This window comes from Stegodyphus dumicola, chromosome 12, assembly GCF_044657685.1.
Source record: "Stegodyphus dumicola isolate Sdum_Otavi_A_Nest chromosome 12, ASM4465768v1".
Classification (NCBI taxonomy): Eukaryota; Metazoa; Arthropoda; class Arachnida; order Araneae; family Eresidae; genus Stegodyphus; species Stegodyphus dumicola.
Genome location: NC_140779.1, coordinates 106,548,750 through 106,563,784, shown reverse-complemented (window position 1 = coordinate 106,563,784; position 15,035 = coordinate 106,548,750). Strand labels below are relative to the sequence as shown.

General features: G+C 29.3%; 1 protein-coding gene and 1 long non-coding RNA gene across 3 annotated transcripts in view; one reads left to right on the top strand and one right to left on the bottom strand.

The window, feature by feature from the left end:
* LOC118203947 (uncharacterized) overlaps positions 1-8,898 on the top strand; it is a 94,685-nt gene extending 85,787 nt beyond the window's left edge. For both annotated transcript variants that reach the window (XM_035376262.2, XM_035376270.2), the window contains exon 20: positions 692-8,898. In XM_035376262.2, the coding sequence (XP_035232153.2) occupies positions 692-767 (76 nt within the window). In that variant the 3' untranslated portion in view covers positions 768-8,898. The remainder of the gene's footprint in view (positions 1-691) is intronic.
* LOC118203961 (uncharacterized) overlaps positions 1-11,959 on the bottom strand; it is a 40,176-nt gene extending 28,217 nt beyond the window's left edge. The window contains exon 1 of the long non-coding RNA XR_004760697.2: positions 11,734-11,959. This is a non-coding gene — a long non-coding RNA (uncharacterized LOC118203961). The remainder of the gene's footprint in view (positions 1-11,733) is intronic.
* Between the last annotated feature and the right edge of the window lie 3,076 nt (positions 11,960-15,035).

Genomic DNA, 15,035 nt, shown 5'->3' with positions numbered 1-15,035 from the left:
CATATTAGGATGATTTCTCTGAAAGGTAGTATCTTTATACTTATCTGTCATTATCATTGGCCCGACTGTACATAAAATGCATATATGCTTTCTCCTGATCTGTATATTGATAGATTTCCGTTTGCTTCTGAACTTACCTGTGAAAACTCTATTTTCATAAGTGCATCATTTAGTAGGTAACTGCTATAGTTACAACATGTATTCTGTGGTAAAAAGTTTTTGTTTTCGTGTATACAATCACTCCTCAGTGTTGCATTAGTTTAGATGTGTCCTGCATATATACTTACAAAGTAAATTGATAACTTTTCTTTATGGGGAGGGAGGATGAAGTGCAAGGTATATTAAGTGTGAATTTTCTTCTAGTAAAATATTATTATCATTTAAAAATCTTTTTCTTCATTAAATAAAAGCAGCATTTTGTCCTTTTTTAATTAAATGATGTTTTAAAATGTAACTAATTAAATATATTATCTTTCAATGAGAAATTATCTGAATGTAATTTCAAATGTTAGGTTGTATATTTAGTTTTTGGTTTCAGAAGAATATTTTAAGGAGTAAAAATTTTGTGATTTTCTTTTATTGTTGATTTAGTCGTTAACATGTGAGAATAACTTTTGTCTGTATCTGTGGTGTTATGTATTGAAAATAAATATGATAAGATTTATAAATTAAAGCTTATTTTTCTTTTCAGAAGAGGCAATTATTCACCTTCAAGATCAAAGTCTCCTTCAAGATCTTATGCAACTAGGCCTTTAGTTGATTATTAAATGGCTTTTATGAAGATTGATTCATTTAGTGTTGTACATGTATATCATATATTTTTGCCATTTCTTTTCTCATATAAATCGGTTTTAAACCTTATCAAATATTCATAATCATTCTGACTTAGTTACTTTTTGATTGAATATAAAAGTTATTAAAATCATATTAAATATCTAATTTAATTATATATATATGTAGTAATTGGTTTATTTCTGAGATGTATTTTGTATATTTAGACATGGTGTATGTGTAAATAATAGATTGATCAGTTTATTATTAAAATGCAATTTAAGGTACTTTTAAAGGAAAGTTATGAATGTGTTATTCTAACCTTTTGGTAAATAGCATTTTGATCAAGTTGCTCATGTGCTTTCTTTGATTGAACTTGAATGTAGGCAGACATAGTGTAAGATAGTTATTTCATACTGTGTTATCTGGAAACCATATCAAATAAAATTTTAATAACCCATTCATATCTTTCAAACTAAGCATATGTATTTGTTATTAAGATGTATGATACAGAACCATAAGTTGAAATTTTATGCAATGTGAAATTTGGCTTTAAAAAGTTACATACATAAAATTTCAATGATTTTTAATGATTTAAGAATTAGCATTAACTTGAATAGTGTGAGAATGCAGAAAATCCTTCACAAATTACTCTTGAGATTCCAGTGAAATAGTGGTATGAAATAAAGCCATAGAAAATTTGTATATGTTTCTCAAGTCTTACACTGAAACTGTGATGAATATATTTATAAATTTTTTTTGTCTACATTATGAGAGAATATTTTATAATTTTTTACTGCCATATCTAAATGATGTTCTTCCATTCTGTATTGTTGAATACATTTTAGGAAAATTGTATTGGTTACATATTGATGCTTTAGTGCTATTGTTATTATTATTATTATTTTAAGATCACTAAGAGAAAGTTTTTTATTATGTTAAATTATTTCATGTGCATTCATTTCTGAAGTTATTTTAACTTTTGGGGAAACTTAATGTTTAAATCTTTCCCTCTTAAAATGGTGAGCCACTTCAAATCAACTTCGCCCTTTAATAGATAAGAATAATATCCTTTAATAGATAAGATAAAAATGTTAGTTCATTATTGTCTGAGTGGCACAATTCTTTGGATCTGCTTATGAGGAACTGCATTTAAACAGCATTTGTTTACTAAATTCATATAATTAATTATTTTATACTCTGTTTTCATAAACTAGTATTCATTTAGATCATTAAAGAAAATAAGAAAACAAAATCTTTTAAATAAGGTAGTATACTTCCAATGAGGGGGGGGGGGACTGTTGACTGGATAAAAGCAATCATGTCACTCAGAGGATTAAACTCAGATTTGTATCAGTGTTAGTTAAAATTGTATACCAGTTTATTATTATAAAAATAATGCAAAAATTGTTTTGTGGCATTTGATTTATGTGTTTTTGACTGTCATATGAACGGAAATATCTTTTTAAAATAATTAATTAGCTGACATATAGTTACTGCTAATTATTTTTCTGTTCTGCAAAAATAACAAAACAGATAATATAAAGAAAACTAATAAATGGTAAAACAAATAAAAATCGAAAGCAATTTATTCATGTAAAAATAGTATTTTTTGTGGGGTGTAGTAATTATATATGTAATTTTGACTTTGAATTGATTGACATTTGTTATAGTGATTTTTCAAAAAAAGTACTGTTTGTTTTTAAACATCTTTTTGTAAAATTTTCTCTTTATATTAATTTTTTTTAAGTGTTGCGTTGCATTTTTTTTTGTTATTTGTTTAAAATTTTGCTAATAATTTTTTATTCATAGCTAGGTTTTTATTATAGCAGTTGCTTTGTTTAGTAAAATATTTCTGCTAGTTATTGAAATTGAATTTGTTTCATGTTTCATTCATGAATAGGCATAATAATTGAAGAATGTTTTAAAAGGAGGTGAGACTGTTAATGAGTACTTAAAGCATTTATAATTTTTAGTGAGTGAAAAGATTTATTAAAATTGGGATAAGAAGAATAATTCTCAGTAACTATTCAAATCATTGCTAATATGCAATATTGTTTAAATATGTTATTTATTTTATATGGTAGACACTTCATTTGAATGGAAACTTTAAAAATAGATTCTTGACAATTGGAAACTTTAAAAATAAATCTTAACAATTTTTTGAAAGAAAAAATAATTGCATGTTTATCGCAGAAAAATTTTTTTTTGCAAAGTAATAAATTTTACAAAAGTGTAGTATACTTGCACAAAATTAAATTGTGTTTGATAACATTGTAAACTTTCTTAGTTTCTTAGTTCTTTCTTTTTTCCAATGAAATGCTTAACTTGGAGATTTATTTTGAGCTTACATATGAAGTTCTAAACATTGCATTAATCTGAAATTGTGATAAATATTTATTTATTGCTAACTGTACCTGTAGGGAGAGTACTATAAAATTTATAAATAACTGAACTGATGAAAGACTATTTAGTCAGTTTACTGAATGAGACATACTTGAGAACCGTGCTGTATATTATGAAGCATCTTACTGAATATAGTAGAAAGTCCGAAATTCGGACGTCCATTATCCGGAATGATCTAAAATCTGGAGCTCAAAGCTACAAAAAAAAATTTTTTTTTATTTAATGCTTTACGCATGCGCATTTGATTTTTCCTTCCATAACATGCGGAGACTTTCACTTAAAAATTTTGATTCTTAATTTCACTTGGGCACTAAATAAAATACCTTGTTATGGAAAAACAATCATGTAAGCATAAATTTGTAATATTAATAATTTGACTCCGTAGCTGAGTATCTACTTGGCATACATCTCAAACCGAAACATTCCCCTATTTTATATCCCTGACACCGACCTGCGAGTCATTATTTATGATGTTTTACTTTCTTAACAGCATGTTTATCAATACATGATAGCTTCAGTACTAACTCATGCTGTGATGTCTAAACATTTTTTATATTAGTAATTGAATAACAAGAGTGTGGCAACCTTTTATGCTTAACATTATGCTTGGCGATGATTATAGATTTTTAAATGCCCTAAGAAATGTTGAAGAGGAAAAATTCAACAAAAATTTCTTTTCATATGCTAAAAATAGATTTTGTTAATGAAACTGATAGGCCAAAAGATTACATTTAGTGCTATTTTAATTAAGAATAACTGATATGTTATTCACCATAAACCATTATGTGCAGAATATGTTGGCACCGGACGGCAGGATTTATGGAAAACGAACTTTTTGGAATTGGGGAAGCACCGAGCATCAAAGTTAAGGGATGAGAAGTTTTTATGATTTATGGAAAGCACTGGGATCCAAAGTTTAGGTGCAGTGAAAATTTAGGAAAGCACTTTGTAGCAGAATTTAGGACTTGTAGAGACTGCACCAGGCGGTATTGAGCGCCGGCCCTAGATAAAGCCTTAAGTATATGTGGGAGTTTATTTATTCAGGACTCGGATTAATTTTAAGCATGTGCAAAAAATAAACATAGGTATAGTAAATAACTAAACTAATACAGTTCAGGCTTAATTCAGTACGCAATAGGAGCAAGACAAAATTTAGCGAAACAACTTGGCTTTCATCGCCAATCTTGTGATATACAGCTAGTAATGTATAACAGATGCTATTAAGCTAGGCTAAAATTATCTTTACTGATACTAAGGCATTTCAATTAATATAGCAGACTACCTGATCCCTGATCTTCTAGTTTGATCCAGCTTATTATTTTTTGCAGACTGTTATTATTACGGCAATTTTATAAAAACTAAGTTTGAACTTTCGATTATGCAGGTAAGAGTTTCCAATTCTGGAGTTGCCAAAGGAACCATGTTTCGATGTCCATTACACAAAAAGTGGAATTGCTGCAAAAAATGGATAAAGGCATATCTGTCTCAAAATTATGCGAGGAGTATGGCATTGGAAAGTCCACTGTTATTGATACAAGAAAAAAGAAAAAGGAACTTTTTGAATTTTTTGTGGAAACGTGTTAAACAACTTACATTGAAAGAAATGTTTAATAAAGTAAACAAATAAATATGAAGTTTTTTTTGTAAATTTTGATACCCTTTAGATCATGATTGTTCTTTATTTTATAAATTATGATTTCATATTATTAATTGTATAATTTCTGCATGCTATCTTACCAGATTTAAATTGGTGATCTATTATTTGGAAAAATCCCAAATCCGGAATTGATGAAGTCCCGACCAGTCCAGATTTCGGGCTTTGTACTGTATTTTTAAATTAGTTTCCTAATACTTAATAGTATGCTGAAAACAACAATTTTAATTGCTTTTATTATAAGTGTTGAAATTCTTGTTCTTGATTTACAAAATATAAGATTTGTTATAATTTGGAGTTTTATTAAGACATGATTTGGCAGCTCCAAGCTGCAACACATACATCTAAATCTCAGTAAAAGTTTATGTTTTGCCTTTTTGATTTTTGTGCAGAAATAATTTTATTTTCAGTGAACTTTAAAAAATATTATATTTCTCTTTGTACATAATGTGTGAATCTTGCATTTTTCTGTCTTGACATATTATATTATGTAAATCAATGAGCTGCATTTCAGTTTTCTTGATTTACTAAACAGTATTGTAATGTATAATTTTATGTAGCTATATTATATTTCTTGTATAGAGTTTGGGCTATGTGATGTGTGCATTTTTAATTAGTGTATTTAATTTCTGGAACTTCTCAACTTTCATTTCAGTAGTGATGTTTTAGCTACTTTATATCTGTGATTGTAAAAATTATGTGTAATATCTTAGCAATATTGCGTAGTTAATAGCCGGTATCTAAGCAAATTTGTCAAAAGTGTGTGATGCATCAGTTATGTGAAATTAAGGCAAGGAAAAATTGCCTTACTCCCACCCCCCAGTTATCAATAGAATAACTAAAAATTTGTAAAAATAATCTATCATGTACTATTTATTTTAATTGACTTTTTGTTTCTGATGGCATTACAGGACCATAAGAACAAGTAAAAAAAAAAAAAATTGTTTTTCTTTTTGTTATTGTATTTGTTGTAAGTCAGACATTTCGCTTAGTTAAGTTTTTTTATAATCTTATTATTAAAAGCTTATAAAATAGCTTCTATATTATATTATTGCAGTTTACTTATTTTAAATTTCGTTCATTCCTGGTTTTAAGAAAAACCATACTGTGATGAAATGTTAAGTTAAAGCTAAAATTTCCATATGTGTACCAATATGAAATGTAAAGCTATGTAAAATGTTTATTAATACCTGCATGTGTAAAAAGAGCCAACTTTACAAGGTTATTATAAATAAAATAAGCTTATTTCTCATACTTTAACATGTGAGTGTGTTGGGGGGGGAATTGCAGAGCAATTATAATTTTTATGTGTTTCTCTATTTCCCTGTATATAAGATGCACTTTTCATTTATGAATTTAATGTCTAAGAACTGGATGTGTCTTATGCAACGATATCGCCGCCGCCAATAGTGGCAGTGCAGTGCAGTGATCGAAACCTAGGGTGAAAATTTGATGATGACGCATACGGCGACGTGCAGACTAATCTTTAGAATGCCAAGGCTGAGTGTATACTAAATCACCTTGAGGTTAAAGGTGACTCCAAAAGAATCTTTTTAGGACAAGGCTCTGTACAATAAAGGTGAACTGATACAGTGCATTCGGGGAAAACTGCACTTTAGCCTATTGTATAATTTAGGAGGTACACAGAGGAGGTCCCGCTAAATGTATGGGAGTTCTGACAGTGATGATGAGTTATATGCTGAATAAACATTGATTTCAATAATTTTATGTAATATTTTTTTATATTAAATTGTAGTCCAGCAGATCAATAAAAACCAGTCTGTCAACCAAACAACTTTTTATTTTTATTTATTTATTTCCAATATTCAAGTCCAAAAATCTCAAGGTGTGTCTTATACAGGGGGGGGGATATGGTATATATTATATTTTTGACATGTGAATGATTTGTTTTGCATATAATACAACTAAAAATTCAGTTCTTTCAGATTCTGTAATAAAGACATTGATAATTTTTGGAATTCAATCTTTTAAATTTATTGAGCTGAGAAGTAGTTAAAGAGTAAACAATTTGTATTTATGTTTATCTTTGAAAATGTGTTAGTTTTTTTACAAGTCCGTAGTTAAATTTTTATATAATAAAAAGCAGTATTTAAGTCTTACTTTTTTAATATGTGTAATTTAAACCTTTTCCATTTTGTATTTCTAGTTTCATAATTTAAAAAATAAGTTGGTAAGACACATTGGTTGATGGCAGATTGACAGTTTGACATTAACAGTTTTAGCATCATTACTCAGAAGATTTGTTTTCAGTCAAATATTAAGATAAAATAGTGTTTGTTTATATAAATATTCAATGGAAATTTATTATACTTTTTTTTTTTTATTTTCTTGATATTCAGAAGTGAAATCATTCACCTCTTTTGTTTTCATATTCTTTTCTCGTGTGATTTTCTGAAATGAAATTTATTTTTTGTGAAATATCAGTTTTAGGTAAAAACAGTATATGCGTTTAGTTCACAAAAATGTATAAACTAATTTCACTGCTTTTGTTTTGGGAATAATATTGAGAAATCTCTTTTAAATATTGTGTGAATGAAAGTATAGATTAGTTGCTATAGTTTTTGATAACCATGAGGTTTTAATAAATGTAAAGTTTGAAAGTTTTCTAATTAGAATTTATTATTCTTATACAAAAGGATATCAGATATGAATTAACATTTTGAATGTGATAATTTTGCAAGCAGTTTTCTTTGCCTTTTTGTTTTCTAAATAAATTCATATTTTAAGGTCTGCAAGCTTTTCCTGTGTTAGTTGTAGCAATATATTTGCAGTACATTCGAATTTGTACTGTAGGAGGTTATTTATGAAGTTCCTTAAAAAAAAAGTAAAATTTTAAATAAAGATTCAACCAATATGTAATCCCTTCAGTTTGGTTTCACATCAGTAAATGACATATTGCTAAGTTAGAGCACACAATAGTATGTGCCTTAATTATTAATTTTTTTAATATTTAAAAGTGCTTTGAAAAATAAAAGCTTTTCTCCTGTGCTCAGGATTTTCTCAGTAAAAAAAAAAAATGTAATAAAATTAACCAAAGAATGAAAAATTTAGAATTAAATAATTATATATTATTTCATATCTAATTAAATATTATTTCATAAGAAAAAATAGTAAAGTTAAATTAAATTAAATTTAAATGATTCCCTCGTGCCATTGCTGCAAGGAATGAAATTTGAATTTAACAAACATTTTCTCTTTGTAAAAAGTAAATTTAAAGTTAATTAAAATTTAAATTTAAAATTATGAAATTTTAATTGCAAACAAATTAAAATGTTTTTCATGTTTGAAAACTGGATGTATCAAGGGGAAGTTGCCCAACTCCCAACTTTGACAAGATCTGCCTCCTGCCTGCTCAACAATTATTCACTATGCAAATTAATTTAGTCTTAGAAATTTTTTATAAATTTTTTAGGAATATTATATATTTATTCATGGATTTTGATACTTGCACTTAATTTAAATGTGCTCTCAGAATTTAAATGGTATTGTAAATTAGTTCACAGCAAATAAGTAATTATTTATTTGTTTACAATTAAAATTTCATAATTTAAAATTTAAATTTTTAATTTGGGTTTACTTTTGGAGATCAGTAAATTTAAAAGGGGGTGAAAAAACATGTAAATCTGAGTTAAGTTTTTGCAAAGAGGTAATGTAGCAAAAATTGATTCTGGGAATTAATATATGTAAGAAAAATGAAGTCAGAATTATGTGGCATATAATAAAAGGAAAACTAAAAAGCTTACAAAGTTTGATGTTTTGAAATATTCTTTTTCTCAGGATGTTTAGATTTTCAGAACTGTAGTATATTTATCATTGTTGTTAATTATTATTTCAGTTATGAATCTGTACATCTTATTATTTTCTTTTGATGTGACCAGAGCAATTATGTAGACATTCCGTAATGGCATGTTTTGTGTAATTAGACTTCTAATATATTGGGTTTTCTGTGACCTTTTCAGTTTTCAGCAGAAACTAATGTAACTGTAAATGCTATCCTGTAGTGATTTATATGTAATAAATTTTTCTAATAAAATTATCTGTATTAATGAGGTGTTGAATATATTATGAGTTTATAGTTAGTGTTTCTTTATTTGTGAATTCTAAAATACTATAGTTGAATTACTTATGGAATCAAAGCTAAGAAATTGTCCTACTTACATTTTTTATTATAAGTTGATAAATTCATGCTTCCCTTTGCATTTTCCCCATGCATGCTTAAAAAATTAAGATAGTCTTCTGAAAAATGCTATTTCGTCAGTTGTAGGTCATATGTTTGAATATTCTGTTGCTGAACACTGGTAGTTCGAATCCCGGCGAATGGGCTGGTAGCTTAGACATTTTCATGGTTTTCCCAGTGTGTAACATATATACGAACTAGTTTCCCTTAGAAAGTCTTCCACGAAGGCATCCCTCCTTTATCTCCACGAAGGCAGGTATCCCTTGAATGTTTTGCCATAATTAAATTTATCATACCATCATAAATCTCTGCAGTTGGAAGCTTAAGAAACATTTTTATTGGTTATCTGATTTATAATAAATGCTGTTAACTATTTTTATGAGTTATTAAAAAAATATTGTTATATATTATTGCCTATGAAAATTTTGTTCATATCATTGCCGAGTAAAGTTTTTTGAGGCCATGCAAGAACTCAATGAATATCTTTGCCTTTTATTATTCAACTCCAGTAATCATCTTGATACTGAATGAGTCCAAATACCATTTTTATAATTTAATGCATTTTTAAAATATAATTTATTTATTGTGAATTAGTTATTAGAAATTTGCTTTGGAAATGAAAAACATAATTTTTGTGTTCTAAGTAAATACATTTATTTACGAATGCTTTTTTTTTAATTATATTTTTGCTAAGCATTTTTTTTTCTAAAAGTTTAAATTGCTGAGGTTTCCTAAACTTTGCTTTTGAAATAATTTAGACTTATAAAGGTCTTAATTTATAAATTATTTTTTACTTTGATAGGTATTTTCAATTATAAGCACTCTCTGTGATACCATTACTCATTTGAAAAGTTGCATACATTTTGTAAAGTGCAAGAACTATAAAATCATTAATTAAGCTGAGGAAAACTTTTAGATCTTGAGGATTATTTTACATCTCGTGCACAAAAAAATAAATAAATAAAGCTTGTAAATAACAAAAATATTGAACATATGGCCTACGGAGCACAATCTGGTCTGCCAACTATTATTTAAAATTTTTAAAAATGAAAGTAAAACTTGTAGAAAAGTAACCCTTGTAATGGAAACTATATAGCGACCTCTTTTCCATCATAAGTAATATTACAAATAAAAAATTAAAATTTCACCACTCGACCATAAAAATTCTGCCAGATATTGATTCCACAATTTAAAAAAGTTCACAAAAAATTTGGCTATTATTCTATATAATTGAGTCTAATTGATGCTTGAAATTTACTAAGCAGTCGGTGTGAAATCAAAGTCTAGTGTGTAAAAGAAGATTTCAAGGACCTCCATGATGAGAATAATTACCATCTTTCTTGTACCAGGTTTTTTCCCCGCATAATGCTTCCTGTCAAGTTTGTGTCTTTAAACTTACATTAGAAATTTTAGACTTTATTTTTTTGCAAGGAGCCCCAAGGGACGTTAGCAGGAACAGCTATTAGTCGCGAAACAGCATTTTGTGTTGAACCACTAAAAGCGTTGTATAACTTTCCAACTTGTTCACCCTCTATTATAGTTAAAGAAATTAAATAATAAAGAATCTGCATGAATGTATGTATGTTTCACGCATTGTGAAAAAGCGGTAGTAGAGTAATCAAATTTTGAATAAGGGTAGTCCTCCACCCAAATATAAGCACCTGGAAGCCCGAATTAGGAGTTTTGAATTTCTTTTATTCCCGTTTCATATTTTGTAACACTTAATTTTTGATTAACAAAACGATTTCAAAGCGAACAATAGCAAAACTAGGGGGGGAAATTTTTATCTCCAACGTATGTGACTGTTTATCGGAAATTTTAAAGAAATGCTGTTTTTAAATATTTTTAGCCCAAACGCTCTCGAAACATGTATGTGTGTGTGTTTAAATGAAAAAACTCTGGATATAATATAAAATCTGAAAGCTTTGAGTTTTTATAATTATATAAATTTTAACGCTTATAATAATGTAATAGTATTATTCTATAAGTTATAGCATTATATAAATTATAAAGAGAAATTTTTAAATTTGGAACATATTCAACTTGTTATAAGAGTTATAAATAATTAAATAGTTTTGCAAAAGCAATAAACTATTGTGAAGATATAAACACATGAATCCAGTGTTAAAATCCAGAAAACAGCAGGCACAAAAATTAATTTTAGTAAAAGAATTATATGCATCTTTCTTCAAGACCAGTTGTCAGCCACTACATAGAATGTTGAGTAATAGCAGGGAAAGCTACTTTTTTTGAATTTTATTTATTTGCCATTCTTAAATTTCTACCATGCCATATATAATTCCTAATTATATTATTTTATTCACATTTATTTGTTACTTTTTGTTTAATTTAAGTTGTTTATAAAAGTGTTTCATGGATTAAAATTAATCGACTGATCATTTATTTATCTGACGCTTAATTTTGTTATTTATTTATTGTTTTTCTAGGAAGTTTTAAAGATTTTCACAAAATTTCCCATTATAAATTATATATATAAACATATATATATATAAACTTAAAGCATCTAAAGTTAAAATTAAATCGGAATCAAAGCAAGGCAATTCCTCAACAATATCAATAATTGCAACCTTGTATAAGAGCGTTAACCTAATATCTAAACATATCAAATTTAAAGTAAGAATTCATTAGTAGAACAAACTCGAAAAATAAAAATATGAAAAAGAAAAATATACAAAATACTTACAAATCTTATACCACAGTTGCAATTCTTAATATTGTTGCGGAATTGCCTTGGTTTGATTTCAATTTAATTTTAACTAGATGTTTTAAGTTCATTTTACTTCAATCCTGAAGCTATAGCGCAGGACAGATTTAACTTTTTTTTTAATCTTTAGCCTATTATTATGTTTCTTTATATATATATGTATATGTAAGAAAAGTTGAAAGATTAAATTAGCAGCGAAAATCAATTTCCCTTCTCTATTCTAAAAATAGTAACCTCTCTGCACTGCGTCATTTCTAGAAAAATCTATGTCATATGACTCTTACGTAATTCTGATGATGTAAACAAGGATCAAGGAAGTTAATTTACGGAGTGCGCTAGGCTAGGCCTTTAACTCCACATCATCAGAGATAGAATAATTACATCAAAAGACGGGTTCATCTAATAAGGGAAGATTTTGAAGCCTAATTATAAAAATAAAAGCTTTTCAGATAATGCCTTCCGCATGAGAAAAAAAAAAAAAAAGGAAAACTCTTAGAAATTCTTTAAATTAAATTTTGTGTTTAAAAAGGGCCAGGAATAAATTTTGAGAGAGGAGTCAACATTCAAAAAGTTTTGAAAAGAATAAAAAGGTGCAATACATTTCCTTGATTCTTGATATCAACAGCAAAATAAAATCCTTAGGACAAGCAATCCGGAGAGTTGGGCAAAAAGGGCTGGGGGCGAAACCCGTTGGGAAGAAATTATTGGTCGGTTACTGAAGGAGGAGAAGAAAATTATTGGTCGCTATTTAGTGCGACGTTAAAAGGTCCCCTTAGGGGGTCGAAAGCAACCCGTTTAGCGGGTGGAGAAGAAGCTTTTAAGAAGCTATTGAGAAATTAAGTGCAGTCGCGTGCGGCTGCGGAGGTAGGTTGTCCCTTGTTAAAGAAACGTTAGAAGGCTCTTCTTAAAGAGTTAAAGAACAGGATTCCTCCGGTCAATGCCCTTACGCATTGTTAACGCGGGGGCGGTTGGGGTTTAGGAACGAGAGGTAAGCATCCACTTGGGCATCTGTATTCCAATACCGACGCCGTTTAAAAGGTAGTTGAGCATAATCAGGTTGTAAGATTGCTCTGGGTCGCTTTTTAGAAGAGGCAACCGCAGGATCATATACCGGCAGGGTATGTAATACTGGATTTCCAACAAGATGGATGTTTTTGAAAAATCTTTCCGAAAGTCGCTGTATAAAGCGATTAATGGGCATAATTTTGAGGTCGTTATGAATGTCATCGTTCCTTATGAACCATGGAGCGTTTAATATCTGCCGTAAAAATTTTGATTGAAAAATTTGGACGTGTTTACGGTTAGTCAGAGCAGCTGAGCCCCAGATGGGACTCGCGTAAGTGAGAATAGGCCTTATGATAGATTTATAAAGCAAGATCTTGTTATCAAGTGATGACAGGTCGCTATTTTTAGCGAAAAAGGGGCGCAGGTTGGCTTTGACAGCTTCCGCATTCGCAATAATTTTTTGAATGTGAAGTTGCCAAGTTAATTTTGAGTCTAGTAGAACACCAAGGTATTTATAAGTAGTAACCCAGGGAATAGGTTCACCGAAGAAAATTAGTGATGATGTAAACGGAACTAAAACTCTTAACAGCCAATAATAATTTTACAGCAATATTAACCATCCAATCAAAATGCTTTGAGAACCAAAACTAACTCAGTCTGACTTAAGATTTCATCCTGAATATTACACACTTGCTTTCCACGCTTTGGCCTAGCTACACTGCTGTCTGTCTGCTTCTTCTGTAATGCTACAAATATATAAAAAATGTAAGCCTTTTGGAACAGGCACATTTAATGTGCTGACTTGTGTGTAACCGTAAGATGTTGCTGAAAATAAAACTGGAGATTTAATCTGCCTTCGCCTTTCCTGCTCTTGAAATTATTACATATATATTCAAGAATTTCAGACAATTCAGATATACTGAGTTTCAAATTAAGCAGATTACAATCTTTTATTTCAGTTTGCTTTTAAACGCTCACATATTAAACATAATTTTGCATGCTAAAGAAACAATGTTTCTAATCATGTATTGCTAAAGGGCCATTCCCACTAGGGTTTATCTGAGCTAATGGAGTCAGTTCCATGTGTCGACTAGCTCCGCTACTATGCCTGCAGTTCAGATTTTTCAACTTGCTGCCCTATGGGAGAAAAAAAAAAAAAAAAAAAAAAAAAAAAATGGGTTTTGGAGATGGGTCGGCTACGTCAGTTGTCTCTGTTAGCTCAGATAAACCCCAGTGGGAACGGCCGTTTACTGGCATGTAACTCGTTGAACTGTTGACTGGCACCGACTGTACTATATCAGTACCTTGTCATCCTGATCGGTGTAGTACTTTTTTCTGGCTGCACTATTGATGGGCTCAAGTTCGAATTCCAGAGAAAGTGTAGATGTTTGTAAATGTATTCGTAAAGCATGGAGACTCTCAAAATAAACGGAGAAACCGAAATCCCCTCGATAGGTTTGGTGGTGAGAGAAGAATGCTGGGAGAACCTTGGACCGTTTCCTGGTGTGTTCTCCATCAATATTGGGCAGAGTAATAAAGTGAACGTTAGTAAATAATACTAAAGTTTCTCTCATTAGTAGCCACGTTGTAAGCACTGTTCTGATATGACATTTTATAACTTTTAGCATTTATGAACCTAGCAGTTTCTGTTCGAAGCTTTACATCGTCAGGAAATAATTCTTTGGCTGAATTTAATTTAGCCAAGAGATCAGATGCATCAGTATCACTATTTTCTTGGTATCTTAACATATTCTCCAAACCTTGACACTTTGTGTTTATTTACAGATTTTTATCTGACAGTTTATACACATTTAAAAATCTCCAAGTGTTATTGAAACGTTGTAACTGTTCAAATCTGTCTAAAAATGAATAAAAGCTTTGCCTAGTATTACACTGCGCACATGATTTTTAAATCTTTTCTCTGGGTCATCTACATTTGAAGTTTCTCTGAAAAATAAACAATAGCTTTGCCCAATATTACGCTGCACACATGATTTTAAAATTATTTCTCTGGGTCATCTACATTTGAAGTCTCTGAAAAATGAATAATAGCTTTGCCCAATATTACGCTGCACACATGATTTTAAAATTATTTCTCTGGGTCATCTACATTTGAAGTCTCTGAAAAATGAATAATAGCTTTGCCTAGTATTACACTGCACACATGATTTTTAAATCTTTTCTCTGGGTCATCTACATTTGAAGTTTCTCTGAAAAATGAACAATAGCTTTGCCCAGTATTACGCTGCACACATGATTTTAAAATTATTTCTCTG